Here is a 23513-nt window from a genome sequence, read left to right as displayed (position 1 = left end):
ACGAGGCTCACCCAACCCCCCAACCCCCTCTGCTCCAAAACCCTCAGTGTTTGTTTTTTTATAAATTTGATGAGTCCTTTGGATAATTTTAGGCAGAGGGATGACAAGATTTGTCTTATAATTTTAATGATATTACTCTGCTGTGTGGAGGATTGACTGTAAGAGGGGCAAGACTAAAGTAATATTGTTAGGAGACAGATTCACTATTCCTGGTGAGATGATAGTGACTCAGACCAAATGAGAGCAGTAGAGTTAAAGAAAAGTGATTCTGAGGAAGTTTCAAAGTCATTTAGGCCTTACTGATAGGATAGTGTATGAGAAATGGAGGAAAATTAATAACTTCTTGAAAAATTTGTATATGGCAATTCCATATACAAAGACAGTGAAGATTGGGAAGAGGAAGATTTGTGTGACAAAGATCAAGAATTCCATTTTGGCCACATTAAATTCAAGATACGCTTAGACACTCAAGTGGTGGGTGATGTCAGGCAAGCAGGTGTGGAGCTCTAGGGGGCTCAAGGCTGGAGGCATTCCCTTTAGAGTCATCAGCATGGAGGCAGGACTGGCAGAGGTTAAGTTGGAAGAATGTGTGTCTGAGGACACTGCATATTTGAGTGGCATTTACTACGCTTTAAGAACTGAAAGTTTCTGGGATCCCTAGGTGGCTCAGTCGGTTAAGAGGCTCCCTTCGGCTCAGGTCATGATCCCAGAGTCCTGGGTTTGAGTCCCACATCGAGCTCCTTGCTTGGCGGGGAGTTTACTTCTCTCTCTCCCTCTCTCTGTCACTCTGCCTGCTTGTGCTGTCTCTCTGTGTCAAATAAATAAATAAAATCTTTAAGAAAAAAAATAAAGGAACAGAAAGTTTCTGGCAAAGTACATGCAAGAGTAAATGGCTGGTAGGAGGAAAATTAGGAGAGTATTTTAGAAGACTAGATAGGAAATATACATTAAAATTAGATATATTTATACAGTGCTTTAATAGTAATGGTTTTATCATGTTAGGTTTGGCAGAAAATACAAAAAAACAAAAACAAAAACAAAAAAACGTATACAAATTTTCCACATCTTAATTCTTAGCAACAATATCAAGTATTTACTCAGGCTGAGCTACTGTGGGAGAGAAATATGAAATGATTGCATCTACATTGGAAATAAAGCTAATTTCCAATGTAATTTCTCCCCGACTTTCCATTCTTACAAAGTACTGACATATCGAGTGAAGGCAATTAATTGCAGCATTTGATTAAGTCATCCACTATTGTATGGAAATCCTATTCTACCTAAACATTATAAACAATGAAAAGGAAATAAACTATGTTAACATATTTTAATATTATTTCAGATGATTTGCTATCTCTAGTATGGCCACTTTTTCTAAATGACAAAGAACAACCAGAATTCTGCAGTAGCAAAGTCACTTTTAGAGAACTCATTTTTAAATTATTGGGCAGCTTAATATTTAAAGACTATTGAAAATATACAGTGAGCCTTTTTATTATGCAAATATATTCAATTCTGAAAACAATTAAACGATAATAAAGCATTCTCTTTTTCTTTACCTCATATTACAGTAATGAAGCTGTTACCTCTGAGTGTGCATTTTAATGAGTTTTAACCAACATTTTAATGAGCTGACATTATCATAAACCTAAGGATTAGACAAAATTGAATTTACTGGTATAGAGAAAGTTTCCTCAAGAGTTAATTATATTGTTCTATCACATTGATTGATTTGCGGATGTTGAACCAACCCTGCAGCCCTGGAATAAATCCCACTTGATCGTGGTGAATAATCCTTTTAATGTACTGTTGAATCCTATTGGCTAGTATTTTGGCGAGAATTTTTGCGTCTGTGTTCATCAAGGATATTGGTCTGTAGTTCTCTTTTTTGGTGGGATCCTTGTCTGGTTTTGGGATCAAGGTGATGCTGGCCTCATAGAATGAGTTTGGAAGTTTTCCTTCCATTTCTATTTTTTGGAACAGTTTCAGGAGAATAGGAATGAGTTCTTCTTTAAATGTTTGGTAGAATTCCCCTGGGAAGCCGTCTGGCCCTGGGCTTTTGTTTGTTTGGAGATTTTTGATGACTGTTTCAATCTCCTTACTGGTTATGGGCCTGTTCAGGTTTTCTATTTCTTCCTGGTTCAGTTGTGGTAGTTTATATGTCTCTAGGAATGCATCCATTTCTTCCAGATTGGCCAATTTGTTGGCGTAGAGTTGCTCATAGTATGTTCTTATAATTGTCTGTATTTCTTTGGTGTTAGTTGTGATCTCTCCTCTTTCATTCATGATTTTATTGATTTGGGTCCTTTCTCTTTTCTTTTTGATGAGTCTGGCCAGGGGTTTATCAATCCTATTGATTCTTTCAAAGAACCAGCTCCTAGTTTCATTGATTTTTTCTATTGTTTTTTTGGTTTCTATTTCATTGATTTCTGCTCTGATCTTTATGATTTCTCTTCTCCTGCTGGGTTTAGGGTTTCTTTCTTGTTCTTTCTCCAGCTCCTTTACGCGTAGGGTTAGGTTGTGTACTTGAGACCTTTCTTGTTTCTTGAGAAAGGCTTGTACCGCTATATATTTTCCTCTCAGGACTGCCTTAATAAAAGAAAGAACAAGAACCATATGATACTCTCAATAGATGCTGAAAAAGCATTTGACAAAGTACAGCATCCCTTCCTGATCAAAACTCTTCAAAGTGTAGGGATAGAGGGCACATACCTCAATATTATCAAAGCCATCTATGAAAAACCCACCGCAAATATCATTCTCAATGGAGAAAAACTGAAAGCTTTTCCATTAAGGTCAGGAACACGGCAGGGATGTCCATTATCACCACTGCTATTCAACATAGTATTAGAAGTCCTAGCCTCAGCAATCAGACAACAAAAAGAAATTAAAGGCATCCAAATTGGTAAAGAAGAAGTCAAACTATCACTCTTCGCAGATGATATGATACTATATGTGGAAAACCCAAAAGACTCCACTCCAAACCTGCTAGAACTTGTACAGGAATTCAGTAAAGTGTCAGGATATAAAATCAATGCACAGAAATCAGTTGCATTTCTGTACACCAACAACAAGACTGAAGAAAGAGAAATTAAGGAGTCAGTCCCATTCACAATTGTACCCAAAACTATAAGATACCTAGGAATAAACCTAACCAAAGAGACTAAGAATCTATACACAGAAAATTATAAAGTACTCATGAAAGAAATTGAGGAAGACACAAAAAAATGGAAAAATGTTCCATGTCCTGGATTGGAAGAATAAATATTGTGAAAATGTCTATGCTACCTAAAGCAATCTACACATTTAATGCAATCCCTATCAAAATACCATCCATTTTTTTCAAAGAAATGGAACAAATAATCCTAAAATTTATATGGAACCAGAAAAGACCTCGAATAGCCAAAGGAATATTGAAGAACAAAGTCAAAGTTGGTGGCATCACAATTCCGGACTTCAAGCTCTATTACAAAGCTGTCATCATCAAGACAGCATGGTACTGGCACAAAAACAGACACATAGACCAGTGGAACAGAATAGAGAGCCCAGAAATCGACCCTCAACTCTATGGTCAACTCATCTTTGACAAAGCAGGAAAGAATGTCCAATGGAAAAAAGACAGCCTCTTCAATAAATGGTGCTGGGAAAATTGGACAGCCACATGCAGAAAAATGAAATTGGACCACTTCCTTACACCACACACGAAAATAGACTCCAAATGGATGAAGGACCTCAATGTGAGAAAGGAATCCATCCAAATCCTTGAGGAGAACGCAGGCAGCAACCTCTTCGACCTCAGCCGCAGCAACATTTTCCTAGGAACAACGGCAAAGGCAAGGGAAGCAAGGGCGAAAATGAACTATTGGGATTTCATCAAGATCAAAAGCTTTTGCACAGCAAAGGAAACAGTTAACAAAACCAAAAGACAGCTGACAGAATGGGAGAAGATATTTGCAAACGACATATCAGATAAAGGGCTAGTATCCAAAATCTATAAGGAACTTAGCAAACTCAACACCCAAAGAACAAACAATCCAATCAAGAAATGGGCAGAGGACATGAACAGACATTTCTGCAAAGAAGACATCCAGATGGCCAACAGACACATGAAAAAGTGCTCCACGTCACTCGGCATCAGGGAAATACAAATCAAAACCACAATGAGATATCACCTCACACCAGTCAGAATGGCTAAAATTAACAAGTCAGGAAATGACAGATGCTGGAGAGGATGTGGAGAAAGGGGAACCCTCCTCCACTGTTGGTGGGAATGCAAGCTGGTCCAACCACTCTGGAAAACAGCATGGAGGTTCCTCAAAATGTTGAAAATAGAACTACCCTATGACCCAGCAATTGCACTACTGGGTATTTACCCTAAAGATACAAACATAGTGATCCGAAGGGGCACGTGTGCCCGAATGTTTATAGCAGCAATGTCTACAATAGCCAGACTATGGAAAGAACCTAGATGTCCATCAACAGATGAATGGATCAAGAAGATGTGGTATATATACACAATGGAATACTATGCAGCCATCAAAAGAAATGAAATCTTGCCATTTGCGACGACGTGGATGGAACTAGAGCGTATCATGCTTAGTGAAATAAGTCAATCGGAGAAAGACAACTATCATATGATCTCCCTGATATGAGGACATGGAGAAGCAACATGGGGGGTTAGGGGGATAGGAGAAGAATAAATGAAACAAGATGGGATTGGGAGGGAGACAAACCATAAATGACTCTTAATCTCACAAAACAAACTGGGGGTTGCTGGGGGGAGGTGGGATTGGGAGAGGGGGAGCGGGCTATGGACATTGGGGAGGGGAGGCGAACCATAAGAGACTATGGACTCTGAAAAACAACCTGAGGGTTTTGAAGGGTCAGGGGTGGGAGGTTGGGGGAACAGGTGGTGGGTGATGGGGAGGGCACGTTTTGCATGGAGCACTGGGTGTTGTGCAAAAAGAATGAATACTGTTACGCTGAAAAAAAAATAAATAAATAAAAAGGGGAAAAAAAAGAGTTAATTATGTTGTTAAAGATGGAATATAATTCATTTTATGATATATCACCAACTATCATCCTATGAGAAAAATTATATTAAGGACTGAATAATATCATTATACTTAATCTGTACATACATGTATCCTGTCTCCTCACTTTTAAAATAAAAAGCGAGGGGTCCCTGGGTGGCTCCATTGGTAAAGTCTTTGACTCTTAGTTTTGGCTCAGGTCGTGATCTCATGGGTCATGGGATTGAGCCCCAAGTTAGGTTCCTGGCTCAGTAGAGAATCCGCTTGAGGTTCTCTCCCTCTGCCCCTCCCCCAACATGTGCCCTCTCTACCTTGCTCTCTCAAGTACATAAATAAATCTTTTAAATAAGATGAGAAGGTAATGATGTTTCTGTATATTCAAATTACATGAAATACAAAAGACATTGACATATCAAAGATAATAAACCAGAATCTTTATAAAGCCAAACAATTTTTTTTTTAACATTTCCAGTAAAGAAAACTACATGAAGGGGCACCTGGGTGACACAGTAGGTTAAACATCCAACTCTTGCTTTTGGCTCAGATTGTGATCTCTGGGTACTGAGGTGGAGCCCCAAGTTGGGCTCCATGCTCAGTGGGGAATCTCTACTTCTCCTGCTTGTGGTCTTTCTGTCTCTAAGACAAATAAATCTTTAAAAAAAAAAAAAGAAGAAAGAGAACTCCAGGAACCATCTTCAAATGGAGATCAGTTTTTATTTTTAAAGGAAGAATCATTTATAATTTTCTTGATACACATATTTCAAGCGGGTTTCTAGATTCACAACTTACAATTTGGGAGAGATGAAGAACTTTTTCTAAGTAAATGATATTTTGGCTTTTATGCAGTCTGTGAAGACAGTGAATATGTGACGGCGTCAAGCCTCTCTCAACCAGAGCAAGGTCACCACTACTCACTCCTTCCTCCGTAACTTCCTTGCTTTTCATCCGGTCCTCTACACAGGCAGTAAGAGGCCTACGTCTGGATCAAAAGGTTGTCATCTTCCATACCTTCATATCTCTTATGTGAAGCTCATAGTAGGGCTTCAGTTAATCTTCCATGAAAAGAAGAGACTTTCTCAACATTCAAGTCTTCTGAATTTTTATTCTTAGAAAAGAGCTAATTAATCAAATTATATATTTTGATCTCTAAGGTCAGGCCTATCATCATCTACAGATATTCTGTTGACATTTATGTTCCGAACTGCCATTCCTCTATAAACTTTCATTTGTGTCTCTGAGTGACTCTTGGGAAAAACCAGGTTTCCATAACCTCTTTACAACTCTATTGAATCCAGCTGGGACAGATCGTATACTTTGAAAACACATATAGTTGATTTCATTTTTATTCATACATTGTTAAATATAAGTATTAATAAATAATTACTACATTAACAGGGTTGTAAAATCAAAAAGTATAAGGCAGATATAATGAGGTCTTCCCCTCCCATCTTTTACTTCCCGGTTTTATTTTTTTTCTGCAAAGACCTTTGTTATTATTAGTTTCTTAGGTATTCTTCCAGAGATCACTTTATGTGCATGCAAGCACATTCCAGAATGTTTCTTTTCTTCTTGTAATTAATTAAAGCATATGCTGCATATTCCAAATCCAACTCTGAAATTGTCTCCTCTACAATGCCGTCTTTGTTGAATGCAATGTTGCTCTCCTTTGGGCTTTAATGTATTTTTAATGTAGTGCTCACTGTAGTTACTGCATGCTTTTTTTTTTTCTTCTTTCTTTTAGGTTGTAGATTTTGAGTTATATATAAGTCTCTTTAGCTCCCTGAACTCAAGATCTCAGCTTGAGGTATCTCGTCCTCCTAAATGTGTTGCATAGCACCTTGCAACAACCAAATATGCAGTACACCCTTATCAGATTAAAAAGAACTGAGGGGGGCGCCTGGGTGGCTCAGTGGGTTAAGCTGCTGCCTTTGGCTCAGGTCATAATCTCAGGGTCCTGGGATCGAGCCCCGCATCGGGCTCTCTGCTCAGCAGGGAGCCTGCTTCCCTCTCTCTCTCTGCCTGCCTCTCTATCTACTTGTGATCTCTCTCTGTCAAATAAATAAATAAAATCTTTAAAATCTTAAAAAAAAAAAAAAGAACTGAGGGGAGCCTAGTTGGCTTAGTTATTGGAGCATGTGGCTCTTGATCTCAGGATTGTGAGTTTGAGCCCCTTGTTGGGTGTAGAAATTACTTAAAAATTTTAAAAAAATAAATAAAAAAGAAGAAGAAGTGACTGATTCGGAAAACTCTTCTGTTAAACGAAATCTCTGAAGAAGCTCGGAGATTGTATAAGACCATCCAGTTAGTATAATAGCAGAATTGGGATTCAAACCCAGGCCTCTGACTAAATCTATTATTTTAACCAAATACCATATTGCCTCCTTGCCAAATATGGTAGTTTCAGAAGCATAAATTAAATGCCAGTTCCAGGTCCTACAAAAGCAACTGGGCAAATGGTGGAGAAGAAGTAGGGTACTCAGAATGGTTGTAAATTTGACAGCTTATTGACAGCATCAAGAAAATATTTCCAATTTTACCGTTTATAGACAGTTTGGGGGAAGAGTGGGTAAAGCAGTTGATATTTGGTGTATGAAAAGGACCAAAATTTGAGATTATAATAATTTGTTAATTGTAATAAACTGGTATCACAAATAGCCTTGATTAAGACAAAATGATGAAGGTTTGATAGACTCTTTGATAACTTTTTTCTTTTTAAAGATTTTATTTATTTATATGACAGAGAGAGACACAGTGAGAGAAGGAACACAAGCTGCTGGAGTGGGAGAGGGGGAGGCAGGCTTCTCACTGAGAAGGGAGCCCAATGCTCCTGGGACCAACATCTTTCCAGTTTAAGATACGAAGTTTTGATTAAAGTATATGTGAATGCATAAATTTTTAAATACTTTTCAGGAAAACACACAATAAATTTTCATCATGAGAACTCAGTATTACTTACACCTGAAAAGATACTCATTATTGGTTCTTTGGTATCAGTTTGTCTTCACAGAGTATATGGCAATGGGTAGAGTGGGGGTGGGTTGTAGACCTAGCATCAGGGATAAGAGAGATTGTGCTTTTCATAGGTAAACAAAAACTGTTTTGCACATTGTCTTCCAGTTGTTGTCAGTGGTGTTATATGAGTTTTCTGAAGTAATTTAAATGTGGGTCTTTAGCACATTTGCATTCATAAAAAGTGTTGGATATGCTCTTCGCTTCTTCTTGTCCTGCTTAGCTTTCAAAACATGGTGGTACTTTTGAAGATTTATGGTAGATGGGTAATGAGATTACTGAATGTTAACTGCAGCATTCAGAATTCATTTGGTGGCGAAAGAAAAGAAGGTGACTGGGTCTTTGGGATGAAAGAGAGAGATGATAGAGCTTTTTTAATCAGTCAATTTGAAAATAAATACGCCATATTCTGGATTAAGAAACATTTCAAACTTTGTGTCATGTAGTAATCAAATAGAACATTTCTAGAAGAATATAGGATGTCACATTACATCCATTTCAGCAAAATTCATGACAACTTAGAATAATGACTATGTTTTGTGGTGTGGACATATGCAAATCTTAAGATATTGGATGGGAAAGAATGAGGAGCCCACAGGCTTGTGGGACATGATTTTTGAAAAATGTTCTCACTGTTGCATTGAAAATTTGAATAAGTCTCATGCTGTTAGTCTTTGGTCTATGTTCCTGCTATGTAGAAAAAGGAAAATAAACAGTGTGTTTTCAAAGAGGTCATTTTTAAGTTTATGGATTATGGTGGGGCTCACCAGTACCCTCTAAATTGGACTGCTAGGGGTTATGGTTATGAAATGTATCGTCAAAATAGGCAACATGATGATAAATGAAATAAGCAACATTAAGTTGAAAGTGCATAGATGCATTACAATATATATTCCTCTTATTCAGAGATTTCATTGAGTTTCAATAGAGGGGGAAAAAAAGGTAAAGCAACAGTAGTTTCAAAGTAACTGGCATTCTTGACAAGGAAGGTTGACCTTGACCTTCTTCTCCTTCCAACCCTCATTTCATCAGCAGGGGTGAGATTACTTTGAGACCCTGCCAATAGGTAATAAATAACACATAAATTCCAGGACACCCTTGCACCGTAGGGTGCCCTAATGTGTAATAATCCTTAGACTATTGAGTTTATAACTCATGACATCTGGCAGTTACTTGGCATTGTAATTCATGTTGATCATGCACATCAGAATACACCATGGGAGAGAAATATTGGAGCAATAACCCAGTGATACTAGGACAGGGTAGAATGAAAGGAAGATGCTGTCAAGATTGAGTACCTCTGTGAACTATGCAGTGTTAGAATGCTGTAAAAGCTAATGCCTTCAGATAAGGACTAACAAGGCAGGAGGAGGGCAGTAATGTATTGGGATCCAGAATAAGGCAGCACATTAATATTTACTTGATAGAACTCTTTATTCCTTTATTCAAACTGACAGATGTAGCTATAAAGCAGTGATGAATCCTGAAATTAGAATTTAAATATATACTTACATTTATTTTAAATTTAAATGTGTACTTACATAAATATGTTGCATTTATTTTTTTGCGTATCTATATATATGATGTTCAGTCCTCTCAAACTTTTATTTTCCTTGTTCTAATAGTAAGCATTCAATGAGAAGGAAGAGAAAAGGAAGGATGTGGAAGAAAAATGGGAAGTAAGGGGAAAAACACCGGTTATAGCAAGCCTTCCTGATACCTAGGAGCCTAGCTGCTTTGGCTAAAGACTTGAGGCTCTTGGGACATGAACCAGATTGAAAAGCTAGAAGCAGACAGATGGCTATTTGTAATCATCCTGTGTTTACAGGATCCTGTAAAGATGTCATGATTATTTGTTTGTTTGTTTGTCTATACTCAAACCCAGATCTAGAGAACATAGGAGGCACTATTATAAGCTTGAAAAATCTGGTATTTCCCCTTGTTACCATCTTTTCTCTTTTTAAAGTTTTATTTATATAAGTAATCTCTACACCCAGTGTGGGGCTTGAACTCACTACCCTGAGATCAAGAGTCGCACATTCCTCCAACTGAGCCAGCAAAGCCTGTCCCCCTTGTTACCATCCTGAGAAATACTACTTAATGCTTTTTTTTTTTTTTTCTTAGTGCTAGCCTGTGTAGTTCTGTATTTTGAATTCGGTGTGCTGTTTTTTCCATTACCCAGAGTCGTAGGCATCTCCGTAACCAAGACTGGAATTAGACGTAAGTGGGGCAGGTGCTAGAAAGAAGTTATGTGGGTAGTAGAGCAGAATATTTTGAGGTTGTTGAGAGGAGGTGTTTCTTCTGAATAGGAGAAGGCTTTGCCTTAACATGTTTAGGCTAATTACCTGCTGTTCTAGACACCATCCTCCTCCTCACACACTATATTTGGGCACATCACTAAGAAGCTCTCATTCCTTTGAGCTCTCTGTGATGCTGGAGACACGAATCCCACATGAACGGTTTTGTGGATGATGGCACTTTAAGGAAGAAAAAAGAGGAGCCGATTAAACATTAATTAGCTCCAATCCACAACTTCCTCCTAACTTAATGGATAGAGTATGCAGATCCCTGTCAAATATCAGATGCTGGGCTTTGCCAAAAACAGGACTTCCAAGCGTTGACGGTATGCCAACTGCCGGCTCCTTAACTCAAAACCGAAGGAAATGATTGCCAGAGACAGGCCTCGGAGTCTGCCGTGGTCAGATGTCACCAGTTTGCAGTGCCACATGCGATCCAGGAGTTTATGAATGATCTCAGCACTTGGTCCCCAAGGAGAACATATGCATTACAGAGGTTACGGATACAAATTACAGAGAGCACGATGTTTCCATGCAATTTCTAAGAATCCTTCAGCAAGTTCTAAACATTAATGGAAAACATTGAGGAAGACTTGGCACTCAGAGCAGGCCTTCAAATTCTATTGCTGGTGAGGGCAGAACAGAGCTAAAAAAAAAAAAAAAAAAAAAAAAAAATTCAAGAATGAAGGCTAGGCTAAGAAACCTGGAGTGGACCGTTCCTCTTGTGAATTGTGTGTTTGTGTGTTTTATTCCCTGCAGAATACCAGGCTTCCCAAAATGCTGTGACTCGAAAATGAACAAGTCACAGGGCATCCTTGTTTATTCAGCATGCTCCAGTTCCTATCACTGGTTTATCTGGATCATTTGCTGAGTGCATTTGCTTGCACCGGGAGTCATAGTGGAGATGGAGGGTGAGAGCGGCTCATTTTGGAATTGTCAGCATGCTGCAGAGGTGCCAAAGTGCCAGAGTGTCAGCTTGCACAGCAGTGGCAGGATGTCTCCCCACTGAGTTCCTTCTTCCTCGTTCCCCTTCTGTGCAGAAGAAACCGCTGATGACTTGTCCCCTAAATATCAGATTTTATCATCTATTTAGCGGGTGGCTAGCCTGTCCGTTCTGCCCCTGTTTTGTTTGATTGTACCAAACACAATGAAATAGTTTGTTGTGAGTGGTGATTCCTCTTTTGATTTATTTGGTCTTCCCACCATTGAAACCAGAAAAATGCAGAATTATTACAGCTTGTCAGTGGGGAGCTTTTGGTTGAAAGGGGAAACTCAATTTAAACTGATCTAAGTATGAAAAAAAACCAAACTTATTTAAATCGTGTAACCAAAAAGTCCAGATTTAGCATAGTCTTCAAGAGTTATTTGTTCATATAGGTCATCAAGAACCTGGATTTTTTTCAAGTGCATAACCTCAGTTTCATCTTGAGGCTGGAGCTCCCCCTGGGGTCACAGCATGGCTATCAACAGTAACGGTTTAGTGCAGCAGGAAGAGACAGTGTTCTTCCTCAAAAGTAGAAGACCTGAGCTTCAGGCTGGTTGGTCTTACACCGATCATTCCCCATGGTGTTAGGTGGTGATGATGCTAGTGATGGTAGGGAGAGGGAAACAATACCTACCAGCTGTAGGAATGGCTATTGCGTTTTTTTCTAAGTCCATTATAATACTGATAGTATAATTTGATCTACCGGTTTTACTGGTTGGCATAAATCTGTTGTGTCTTTGACTGATTAATTTCTGACCTTCTTGAACTGCCTGGGTTTTCTTTTAGAGATATAAGAGCTTGTAAGTAGGCACGTCAAGTACGATATCCCTTAAATCCAACCAACTTAAACTGTTCTTCATAAATGACATTTAAAATCAAATTAAAACATTGTGGCTTCAAAATAAAACAAATATGTTGTGGTTTATTTGATACGAGAAAAGGACTACAACACACCTCTTGAAGAGGAGTTCGTCACTTCAGTCAACCAATCAAGAACATTTGAGGATGTCTTCTCATGCCCTTCAAATGGGAGCCCATCAGAGGGATTCCTAGTCCAGTGAGAGCATAGAAGGAAAACTTCTCAGATGACTAAGTCTGAAGCTGACACTGAAGAAACAGTATGTGGGAAGAAATGGGAAAAAGTAAGGAAACAGAAGCAAATCTGGGGGAGATCTCCAAGCAGAAAGATGACAAGATGCTAATGTACATTGATTATTAGATGTTCCTCTGTATGTTTTCTACTGAGAAGTCTTGAGCCACACAGCTCTGACAGCTTATGGGCACATACAGAGAGAAACCCTGCTGAAAGAAGCCTCATGATCAGTGTCGCTCTGAGTTGCTATCGGTTTTAGCTGCTGCTAACAATGTTTTTAATTCGAATTTCCTTTTAGATTACCTTTCTCATGACCGATTTAGTTTGTCTTGGATGGTATTCTTTATCCAATATTGTGTATGACTACTTTCATTGGTAATATTTTTAGTCTCTATATTTCTAGTAACTACTCTGAAGCATGTGTACCTTGTAATTCAGAAATACATCTTTGGCCTCTTAACAGTCTTGTCTCGCTATGACTGCTAATTTAACTTAATAAACTCACATGGGAATGTCTAAGTAATGACTTGCCTTGCCTTTGTTGACAAAATATAAAAGTGTAAAAAATATAAAATATTTTATGTAGGGGCGCCTGGGTGGCTCAGTGGGTTAAGCCGCTGCCTTTGGCTCAGGTCATGATCTCAGGGTCCTGGGATCGAGTCCCACATTGGGCTCTCTGCTCAGCAGCGAGCCTGCTTCCCTCTCTCTCTCTCTCTGCCTGCCTCTCTGTCTACTTGTGATCTCTCTGTGTCAAATAAATAAATAAAAATCTTTAAAAAAATATTTTATGTAATACATAAAGATATAAAATATATAAAATATCTATTTTTAAAATTCTTGAGGACTCTTGATTTGGGACAGAAGAGAGAGGAGTTGGGGAGGAAAGAAGATGGTATTATGAGTAGACAGGAATCAGAGATGTAAGCTCTAAAAGCACAACTGGATCTAAAAGTCTTGTAGGGCATGATATTAGTTACCTATTGCTGTGTAACAAACTCCAAGACTCAGTGACTTAAATAACAAACATTTATTCTCCATCTGTGGATCAGGAACCAGATAAGATCAAGTCAGTCATCTGCTGTTGGATCTTTTATAAGGCTGTGGTAAAGAAGTTGGTCAGGGCTGTGGTATCATGCGAAGGCTCAACTGGGAAAGTTTCTGCTCTCAAGCTTACATGGTTGTTGGCAGGATTTGGGTCCTCCAGCGTTGTTGGACTGAAAGCCTCAGTTCCTTGCTTTCTGTTGCCTGGAAACTGCCTTTCGATTGTTGTCAAATGGGCCTCTCCATTGAGAAACACTGTATCTTACATGATCAGAGGAATCCCAGAGACAAAGAGACAGAGAGAGTGAAAAAGGTGAATGTTACAATCATTTATAAACCACTTTTGAAGGTGATATTCCATCACTTTGCAATAATCTCTTCAGTAAATACAAGTCACGAGGTCCAGCCCACCATGCAGGGGAGATTACACATGAGACTAAATGCCAGGAGGGAGGGATCATTGAGGGAAAAAGAGAAAAAGCTTGTCATGTCATTCTTGTTTTCTGTTTCTTAACCATTTTATAGGACAGTGCAAGCACATTGTTGTGTCTAATACATTCCTGGAGAATTGAATTAATTTGTTGCAGATCTTTATGTCATGACTATGAATTATATTTTATCAAACACACAAGTAATTCAGAATTTTCTGATCTTCCAGAATAACTTTCTAAGTCACAGTGCATGTCAATGTGAAAAGAATGCAGATCTATTCTAGGTTAGGAGTAGCTGAGTGAATTCTCATTTGTGGTTTTCAGCTCATATACAGAAAAGAATATCTCAGTTCTAGCCAATGACATGTTTCCCCCCATGGAGACTTGAACCCTTGTATTCTAAATTTAGCTCCACAAGTAAATGCTAAATCAAAAGTGTATATCTATTATATCTTTTTTTTTTTTCTGAAAGCATAACTTACCACTACCCTCTAAACTTTTGTCATTGTAACCAGATTCTTTTCTCAGTTAATTGGGTTTATTTCTTTTCAGTCTACTTAAAAGACCTGTTTGGAGCTTTAGTTATTACACATACTGTTATGTACCCTTGCTTTGGCTTACTTGTCAAGTCCCATCAAAAATGCAGCTCTCTCAATTCTTTCTACAATAGGGGCTCAGGAGGAAAAAAAAAAAAAAAAACAGGCTTAATTTGGATTTGCTTCACTTTTCTACATTTACAAGACCATTTTAGTTCCCTTCACCCAAAATGCATGAATTCTTTACTACAGGGAATACTTTCTTTTGTTTATCACCTGCAATAAAATACAGGGCAAAATCCAAGGCAGAAATGAAAAATTAGAACAAAAATTGGAAACAAGAGTTTTGGGTTTTTTTAAGATTTTATATATTTAGTTGACACAGAGAGAGAGCTCACAAGTAGGCAGAGAGGCAGGCAGAAAGAGAGGGGGAAGCAGGCTCCCTGCTGAGCAGAGAGCCCAATGCAGGGTTCAAACCCAGGACCCTGAGATCATGACCAGAGCCAAAGGCAGAGGCTTAACCCACTGAGCCACCCAGGCACCCTATTGTTTTGTTTTATCTTGCTTATATTAAGGAATGGATCTACAAACCTTGGACACATGTAAGCCAACATCAGAACATACCCATCCTTTTTTGCAGTTTGAAAAGAGTAAAAATGGCTTTATTTTCGCTAAGAGTAAGTTTACGGTCTTCTGTGCTAGGACCTGATGAAAAGGATGTGTTCCCTTTGACTGTTTTCTTTGAGAGAAAGAAGAAACCCATTTTAATACCCCAAAGACTTAGGGTAAAAGAAATGGTATCACTAAGCAAAAAAATGAATTAACTGAATGCTATAGAAACTCCAAAGAGCATTTTCCCAGTTGAAGAGGGTACAGTACCAATTATACTATTATCTCACCCTACTCTCTGGGTGAATAGTCTGAAAGCCTAAAATTACAGTTGATGTTAGATTTCTTGGCTTCATTTGCAAATTGGAGTCATTTTCTTTTTTGTGAATGCCATAAACACATGTTATATTGTTTAAGAGAGTAGCAGTCCTTAGTTTGTTATGATATTTTTCTCCTTTTTGTCCTCCGTGTCAAAGGACCTTTATTATTTTTTTTCTTAATTTGTCTTTTTGCAAATTGATGTAACACTCTGTTTCTGAATGATTTGCAACGGCCTGAAGTACCATTTGAGCAGAGGCTTTTTGGCATGTCATTTGTTGGGAGGCCAGTTCTGGAGAAGGTCCTTCAACTGGCCAGATGTGTCAGATTGAGGGACTGCCAAAACACCATTTGTTGCCAGTTCCGGATATGGCTGGGGTGCTCACCACTCTGTTACCATATTTTTGCATGTCTTAACATTGCATAAATAGGCAGCTGTTCTGTATTTAGAATATAAATGAGTCACCAGCTTGCTTTACCAGGAGGATTTACCTGCAAAAGGGAACCACAGTGTTAACCCCTTCCCCTCCCCCTGCCTGAATGTCACATTTAAATACACACTTCTCTGAGCCCATTCAGAAGCAAATCCTTATGCGTATAAATCGCACCTCTCTTGCCAGTGAGACAAGAGAACCAAAAATGTGCAGTTCACCGGGCTAAAACGGAACACATTTCCTTAGCAGCAAAAGCAGTCAATTAATCAGCTTATAAACTGAGATTGAGCAATTTTTGCTGAATTCTTTCTTACTGTTCCTTCAATAGGAGAAGAGGTTCTCTAATCTTGTAAAGGCCATGACTTCATTAAGATGGAAACCCCTGTTAAAGGGTGTGTTGCCAGAGACAAGAGAAGAAAAGCCCTAAAAGTCCCTCAGTTGTCTCTCTGGAGCTATTTTCAGGCCAGGGAATTTTTATTTATTTGGAGAATGACAATTAACCTAGAGACTTTGCCCAACAAAGGAGCAGAGTGTGGAAGTAGGTCTCATTATAGGACACTAAAGGCAGTTGGTGTGTGACCCAACCACGTTTGTACCAGATGATTCATAACAGCTAGCAGAAGCTACCTAATTTCGATCTCAAACAGCTAGACCAATTTATGGATAGACATAAGACACTGTATGTGCCTATGTTTGTGTGTGTGTGTGTGTGCATATGTGTGTTTTCCCTTCAATATGTTTAGGAAATAAAGTTGTCAGTGTTGGAATACAAAGGAATAGGAAAGTCAAGGTTAGAAAAAGCAGAGGCAGTTGAGGTACATGGTATAGGTCCCGTCTCAACTACTTTTTTGAAGGTTTCCCCTAACATAGTTTATTTGCTAAAGAAATCCAGCATTCTGCAATCTGATAGGGCCAAGTCATTTCTCCAGGCTTTTCATCTTGCCAGCCAAAAAAAAAAAAAAAATACACACAAAGATAGATAGGTGACATTTGGAGAGCCAGGCATGCCAGATTTTCGGAGGTTACAATGGAGGTCCAACCTGCTGTTCTCCTAATGAAAGGAGGAGAAATTCAGAGTGGCCAAACTGCTATAAGGGATATCTCTGCTCTGAATGTCACGCTGCCCAGATGTCGCTTGGCAGGTGGAGATGCACAGAGAATGAAAATGTAGCCTTGTGTATGTGGGTGCTAGTGCATTGCAGGGTGAACAATGAGTCCATCTTCTGAAGTGTAATGAAAACAGCGTGGATCTTGTCTCTATTCATGTCACGAGAAAGGGCGTTCTCAAAAAGTGTTCACCCCATTTCCTCTCCCAGACTGACACGCACACGTGCTCACAGACCATGTGCGCATGACTTGTTTTGGGGTTTTAAGTATAACTTGACGATTTAGTGTCTTTATAGATATGTATGTACATATGCTTTATCTTTACAGAAAACGGGGTCTTGCTGCATAAACAATTTTGTACCTTGAGTATTAAATCTCAAACTGTATCATGAGTCTTTCTTACTTTCCTTAGACTTTTCTTATATTTTAAATCAGATTTTGTAGCAAAGATGCATGATCCTACGGTCAGCCATTTCCCTGTTGAACATTTAGGCTGGCTCTAGAATGTTTTAAGAGGGGCATGGCTATGTTTCTCAGGAAATATTTAATTATGATTAGAACAAAGTAAAACCTGAAGTATGAAGTTACCTTTTGCGTGAGAAAGCTACAGTTACTGATTGTAACTGTTGATGTACTCATCAACAATGATGTACTCATTGAGTTTTCTTTCACTACCATTGTTTTTCTTTAGTGTTACGAGATGACTTCCGGCAAAATCCCACAGATGTTGTAGTAGCAGCTGGAGAGCCTGCCATTTTGGAGTGCCAACCTCCCAGGGGACACCCAGAACCCACCATCTACTGGAAGAAAGACAAAGTTCGAATTGATGACAAGGAAGAAAGAATAAGTGTGAGTTAAATTAAAATTAATGCCTACAGAGATTGACTATCAAGTATTCAAATGGATATATTTTATTGCTAATAAAATTGTAGACCTACACTGAATGCTAATTACCACTTACACTGCATTGAAAGGACTGAAAAAAGAATAACCGAGAACTGAAACTTTAGGATGAGGCTTCAAAGAGATACAAATTATAGAAATCAAGTGTAGATGATATATTAATGATTGTACCAATCTGAATATGAAAAGATATGAATATATAAATATATATAAATGTGGAAGTGCATGTATATATATCTTTGCAGTACAAAGAAGACAAAGCTCTTAACATCTCAAGTGTATCTTTTGATCGTGTAGTATCATGTGAGTGATAAAAGGTAAATGATGGCCCTAAGCCATATTAACTAGAACATTTCTTTTGGCACTGTTTTCAAAATTATAAGAGAAAATGTGAGGTACTTCAAGCACCTTTTCCAGTTTTCAAATTTAATATTTGTAACTAAAATTTTATACTTGAATTCATTTAAAAGGTTAAGAGGTATAAAGTAAAATCCAAATAAACATGGCTTTTTTGGTTCTGCCATTTAGCTCTTGTAGAACAATAGTCTGCTTTCAAGGAAAATTGATGATTATGTTCATTACTTGATTAATATCAAAACGAGACACTCAGAACATTGTAAAGAGATAGAGAAGGGGAATGGCATATTATTCTATATTTTTAGATGACCCACTCAACCTTTGTTTGTGATGCTTATGGGAACCAGTTCACTGAAATAGTAGAAACGCTTCAAAGTTTGGATGCTAGTCTTAATATAGTTTTTATATTTAGTCCAATTATTGAGAATAAATGTATTTTACTTAAAATAGTGTCTTCTTTAACTGAACAAGTGTGCCATTTCTATAAAAAGTCCATGTAGACCAGTATCTATAATCTTTAAAAGTATCTTATAAATGAAGTTTTTTTTTTTAATATTTGCATCATGGTTATATCATAACATAGAACCGGATAGGCCGTGTAAGAGATCATAACATATATTCATGTGATTCTGGCTTGAATTCTTGACACCATGAGGATCCACATTGCCAGGGAGAATTTGGTTCTCAGTGGTCTGTGCTTGGATACCAAGCATGAAAATATGCTCCCAGTGATAGAGTAAAATCACTGTTGAAGGGGTTCTAGTTCATGTTTGCATCATTTAATTTTCGCTTTATAAGAAACCACCACAAAATACAGCAACTTATAATAACCATTTTATTTAGACTATGATTCTGTGGGTTAGATGACAATTCTTTATTCTGGGCCAGCTTGGCTGATCTTCGCTTGGTTTTCTCATGCTTCTGTGGCCTGGGTAAAAGACGTGCTGGCAGCTGGATGATCTAGGGTAACCTTACATGTCTGGCCATTGACTTATACTCCTCTGGGCATCTTGGTTCTTCTCATGGCCTCTAATTTTCCAGCAAGCCAGATCAGACTGGTTCCCATTGTGGTCTCAGGATTCCAGCTATAGCAAGGAAAGACAAGTCTCAATTTGAGAACACTTTTCGTCTACTGAAACATTGCTTTAGTTTCATTGGTCAAATCAAGTCATATTGCCAAACTCAGCTTCAGGGTGAGGTAAAATGGCCTCCATGGCCATTTTTATAACGTACAACTTATTATACTCTACTGAACATAATTAAGAACAAGTTGACAGTCTTTTCTTCCCATGTAAAAATAAAATTGAAAGTCCCTTTCTGTGACATTACAAGTATGAGAGCATGAAATATATCCATTGAAAACATACCTACATGGGTTTTGTTTGCCTGTGAGACAAAAGTTAACAGGGGAAACCAGCATGTTCTTCTCTCCTCTTGAAGAACATTCAGTCATTGTGATGTTAAGATTGTCAAATTGCATAAATACAAAGAAAAAAATTGGAAAAGAAGCCATGAGTTGATGATACACATACTGAAAATCTAATTCTGCTTCAATATCCTCTTTAACAAATAGACATTTTAACATATTACATTGGTTTATTTGGTCAATAAATGCTTCTCATTTAGGAAACAATTAGGAAGCACCTATTAGAAGTCAATGATTTATACCAACTCATACTCTCATCATTTAAAAAATATATATATTTATTTTTATCCAACCTGCCCTCCTCTTCAGAAATCATCTCATACATACAGTCAAGGTAAGACATAGATAATTAATGCTAACAATTGAAATTTAAGCTCCATGAAGGCAGAGGTTTATTATTATTTGGTTTACCCCTGAATCTCAAGCATTTAGAACACTGCCCAGCCCATAGAGGTAGTCAGTAAGTGACTTGTTGAATCCCTTGGTGTCTGTTGGATTTCATTATATTACCAAAAGCGGCTATCTAGTGCTTCTTTCTGATAATGAATATCAACAGCAATTCACTCCACCTACGTCAGAGTAAAAACCAACCATAGGATTTGGTAGAAGTCTTCACCGAAAAATAGGACCAGACCCAGACAAGAAAGAGAAAGAATGCCCCAAAGCATTTCCTAGAAAGGGAATATGAAGACTTGAGGGAGAAGTTAAGAGAAGAAAAAAATGCACGCAGTTTCCAAGATAGGGAGAAAATTTTGTTTCTTAGACACTGAGCTATTCATTTAGGAAAAAAATATTCTGCTTAAATATTCAAAATTATTTGTCACCTTCTGTTTGCTGTTTATTTTACTTTCCATTTTCTTTCTCTCTTTTCTTTTCCTTTCTTTTTTTTTTCTTTTCTTTCTTTCCCCTCCCTCTTTTTTCTTTTTCTTTTTCTTTTTTTAAATTATTTTTTTAAATTATTTTAACAGATCCGTGGTGGAAAACTGATGATCTCCAATACCCGGAAAAGCGATGCAGGGATGTATACCTGTGTTGGCACCAATATGGTGGGAGAAAGAGACAGTGATCCAGCAGAGCTGACTGTCTTTGGTAAAACTCTCTTTCAAATTCTAAATTGCTATTTATGTATACTTTTCCTTTGATGTTTATTATATTCGTTGATACTAAACACCAGGTTGTATAGGGACAGGTACTTACGACTTATGGTGAGTAACGAAGGACTAGATTTGCCTTGTTTTCTGGTTCTGTCTTTCTTCAGATGAAATTTTTCATCTGAGGAAAAATAGAACTTTTGAAACAATAATTCATTTACTTTATTCATATATATTTATAGGATTTGCCTTTCATCAGAAAGCAAAAACTTGATCTTTCTCAAATTCTGTTTGAGATATTATATCTGTCTAAAATTTATTCACTGTGATGTACTTATCAAGTATCTTTTATGTGCAAGACAGAGGGTACTTTTTTTGATTTTCTTCTTTTTTATTAGTGCAGTGCAAACATATTTCACTTGCTTTCTACTTTAAAATTTTTCAAATCGAAGTATTTACAGTGTAGCTTTGATTTAAAAAACTAGCTAGCTACATATGCACACACATACATAAATACATACATGTAATCAAAATTAGAAAGAAAAAAATAAATAAACTGTCTTGCTGATGTAGGCAGGCTGGGTCCAAGAACCCAGGGGAAGATCCCACAGGACCAGCCAAGAGCGTCCTTGGCTTCACTCAGGATAGAAATCAAATGTGAGCCAGAGAAAGTGAAAATAGAGTTTATTGTATAGTGTGAGTGACAGACAGAAGAGCAGATGAAGTGTCTGGGAGACTTGGAAAGAAGAATGAGTTCTGTTGTTGCTTATAGCTAGGGGTTAATATTAGAAAAGAGTCTGTGGTAGGGGTGCCTGGGTGGCTCAGTGGGTTAAGCCTCTGCCTTTGGCTCAGGTCATGATCCCAGGGTCCTGGGATCAAGCCCCGCAATAGGTTCTCTGCTCAGCAGGGAGCCTGCTCCCTGACCACCCTCTCTCTGCCTGCCTCTCTGCCTACTTGTGATCTCTGTCAAATGAATAAATAAAATCTTAAAAAAAAGAAAGAAAGAAAAGAGTCTGGGGTATGTGTTCCTCCAGGAGTCCAGGGTAGGGTCAATCACGGACAAGTACTGGGTGAACAATAGGTGTTACTCCATAAATTACCAAGGGTAGGGTATTGATGCCAGCATCAGCCAAGCTTAGTTTGAAGCTAACGTTCTGGAACATTTTGGAATGAGGTTTTCTTAGGTGTTAACAGGTGTTTGGGATCCAAGACAAAAACTCAGAGAATGATTAACTTTCTTGCTACCCCCTTGAAGTGGGAACAGAGCTTCTTTTGCAACATATGGAACACGAGTAAATGGGGAGTCCCAGAAAGACAGCAGAGATGGAAACGTTGTAAAATGGAGTCCCTTCAGCTTCCCTAGTTCATGGCTATTATATTCATGTTTCTTTAGATTTAAGAACCCAGGGACTCTATTGGAGTAACATGATTAATGAACTACAACTTGATTACCCGTGGAGGTGCTTCAGTGACAACTGGTTGAGCGTCAGACTCTTGGTAACAGCTCTAGGCTTGATGGGAGGAGTTGAAGCCCCGCTTTGTGCTCCAGACTGGGCGTGGTACCTCCTTCAGAAAAACAAACAAGCAAAAAACCTCCCCCACTATCTTGATTAGATCTGTATCAGAGAAATTGTGGAGAAAGCACTAGGAAGGAGAGAACAGAGGATTATAAAAATAGCGGAGTAAACAAAAAAGGAAAATATTATAGGGCAGCTGTGGAAAACTGAAACTGAAATGAAGTGATAGAAAATTAGGAAAATCTTAAAATTTCCTAATGATATTGGAAAATGAAACATTCCTTTAGAAGTCATTGAAGTCCCATTTAAGTCTATGTATGAATACACACAAACACACATACATATATATATACACATATACACACACACATATGTGTATCTATCTCTGTCTTAAAAGATTTAACTATTGTTGATATGTGATTTTTTTAAAAGGACTTATTTATTTATTTACTTACTTACTTACTTTTGAGACAGAGAGCACAAGAATGTGAGCAGGGATGGGCAGAGGAAGAGAGAATCTCCAACAGACCAGCAGACTCCCTGCTGAGTGTAGAGCCCTACACGGGACTCAATCTCATGGCCCAGAGATCATGAGCTGAGCAGAAATCAAGAGTCAGATGCCCAACCAACTGAGCCACCCAGGCACCCCATTTTTTGTGATTTTTTTAAAAACCACAACAGATAATTGGGATTTTTAAATAATTTTTTTGTGCCAGCAAAATAATCTTCCGGTTCTATGAATTATGGTAAGATTTTACTGCTGGTCCTGACTCCAGAGCATGTTTGAGGGTAGCTTCAGAATCCTGCACACTTTCTGAAAGAAATTTCTTTTGCAGTTTGAGATGTGCCATCCCGTGGTGTAACGTGAGTGCCACGAGGCCAAAGAGCCATATTATGATTTCCATCACATTTAGAGCGTTAAGATGTGCTTTGTGAATATGGACTCGAGTGCAATCCCCTCTTTCCAATCACTCTAAGTACTGAGTAATCTCTGGTAATATTCCTTATGGATGCTAAGCAGCTTGAAGTCCCAAATGACAGAACCCAGAGAAATCCCATAGTTCATTAAAGGAATTGAGTAGTAAAAATAAAATTGTTCAAAATATGCACGTAAATTTCTGCCCTGCAGAGCTCAGACAAGTATCAGTTTGCCCTTAAATTTCATGCAGTCAGCCTTAAGAGTCTCAAAATGTGTTTCGCTCCATAATGAATAAAATACAGTTTTGCCTGGTAAGATATGAAATTAGTGGTCGCTGAACATTAGCATTGAAAACCCACAAGTGCAGCTGTTCTATTTAAAGAAACACTCATTACTATTTTTCTGTA

At 38.1% G+C, this 23513-nt stretch overlaps 1 protein-coding gene across 25 annotated transcripts in view; it reads left to right on the top strand.

The window, feature by feature from the left end:
• ROBO2 (roundabout guidance receptor 2) overlaps positions 1-23513 on the top strand; it is a 1322570-nt gene that overhangs the window by 1126645 nt on the left and 172412 nt on the right. For all 25 annotated transcript variants that reach the window (XM_046002527.1, XM_046002529.1, XM_046002535.1 and 22 more), the window contains exons 3-4: positions 17585-17742; positions 20548-20668. In XM_046002527.1, the coding sequence (XP_045858483.1) occupies positions 17585-17742; positions 20548-20668 (279 nt within the window). The remainder of the gene's footprint in view (positions 1-17584; positions 17743-20547; positions 20669-23513) is intronic.

This window comes from Meles meles, chromosome 4 (genome assembly GCF_922984935.1).
Source record: "Meles meles chromosome 4, mMelMel3.1 paternal haplotype, whole genome shotgun sequence".
NCBI lineage: Eukaryota > Metazoa > Chordata > Mammalia > Carnivora > Mustelidae > Meles > Meles meles.
Note: the sequence above shows the minus strand (reverse complement) of the source record. Positions and strands in the feature narration are given on the sequence as shown.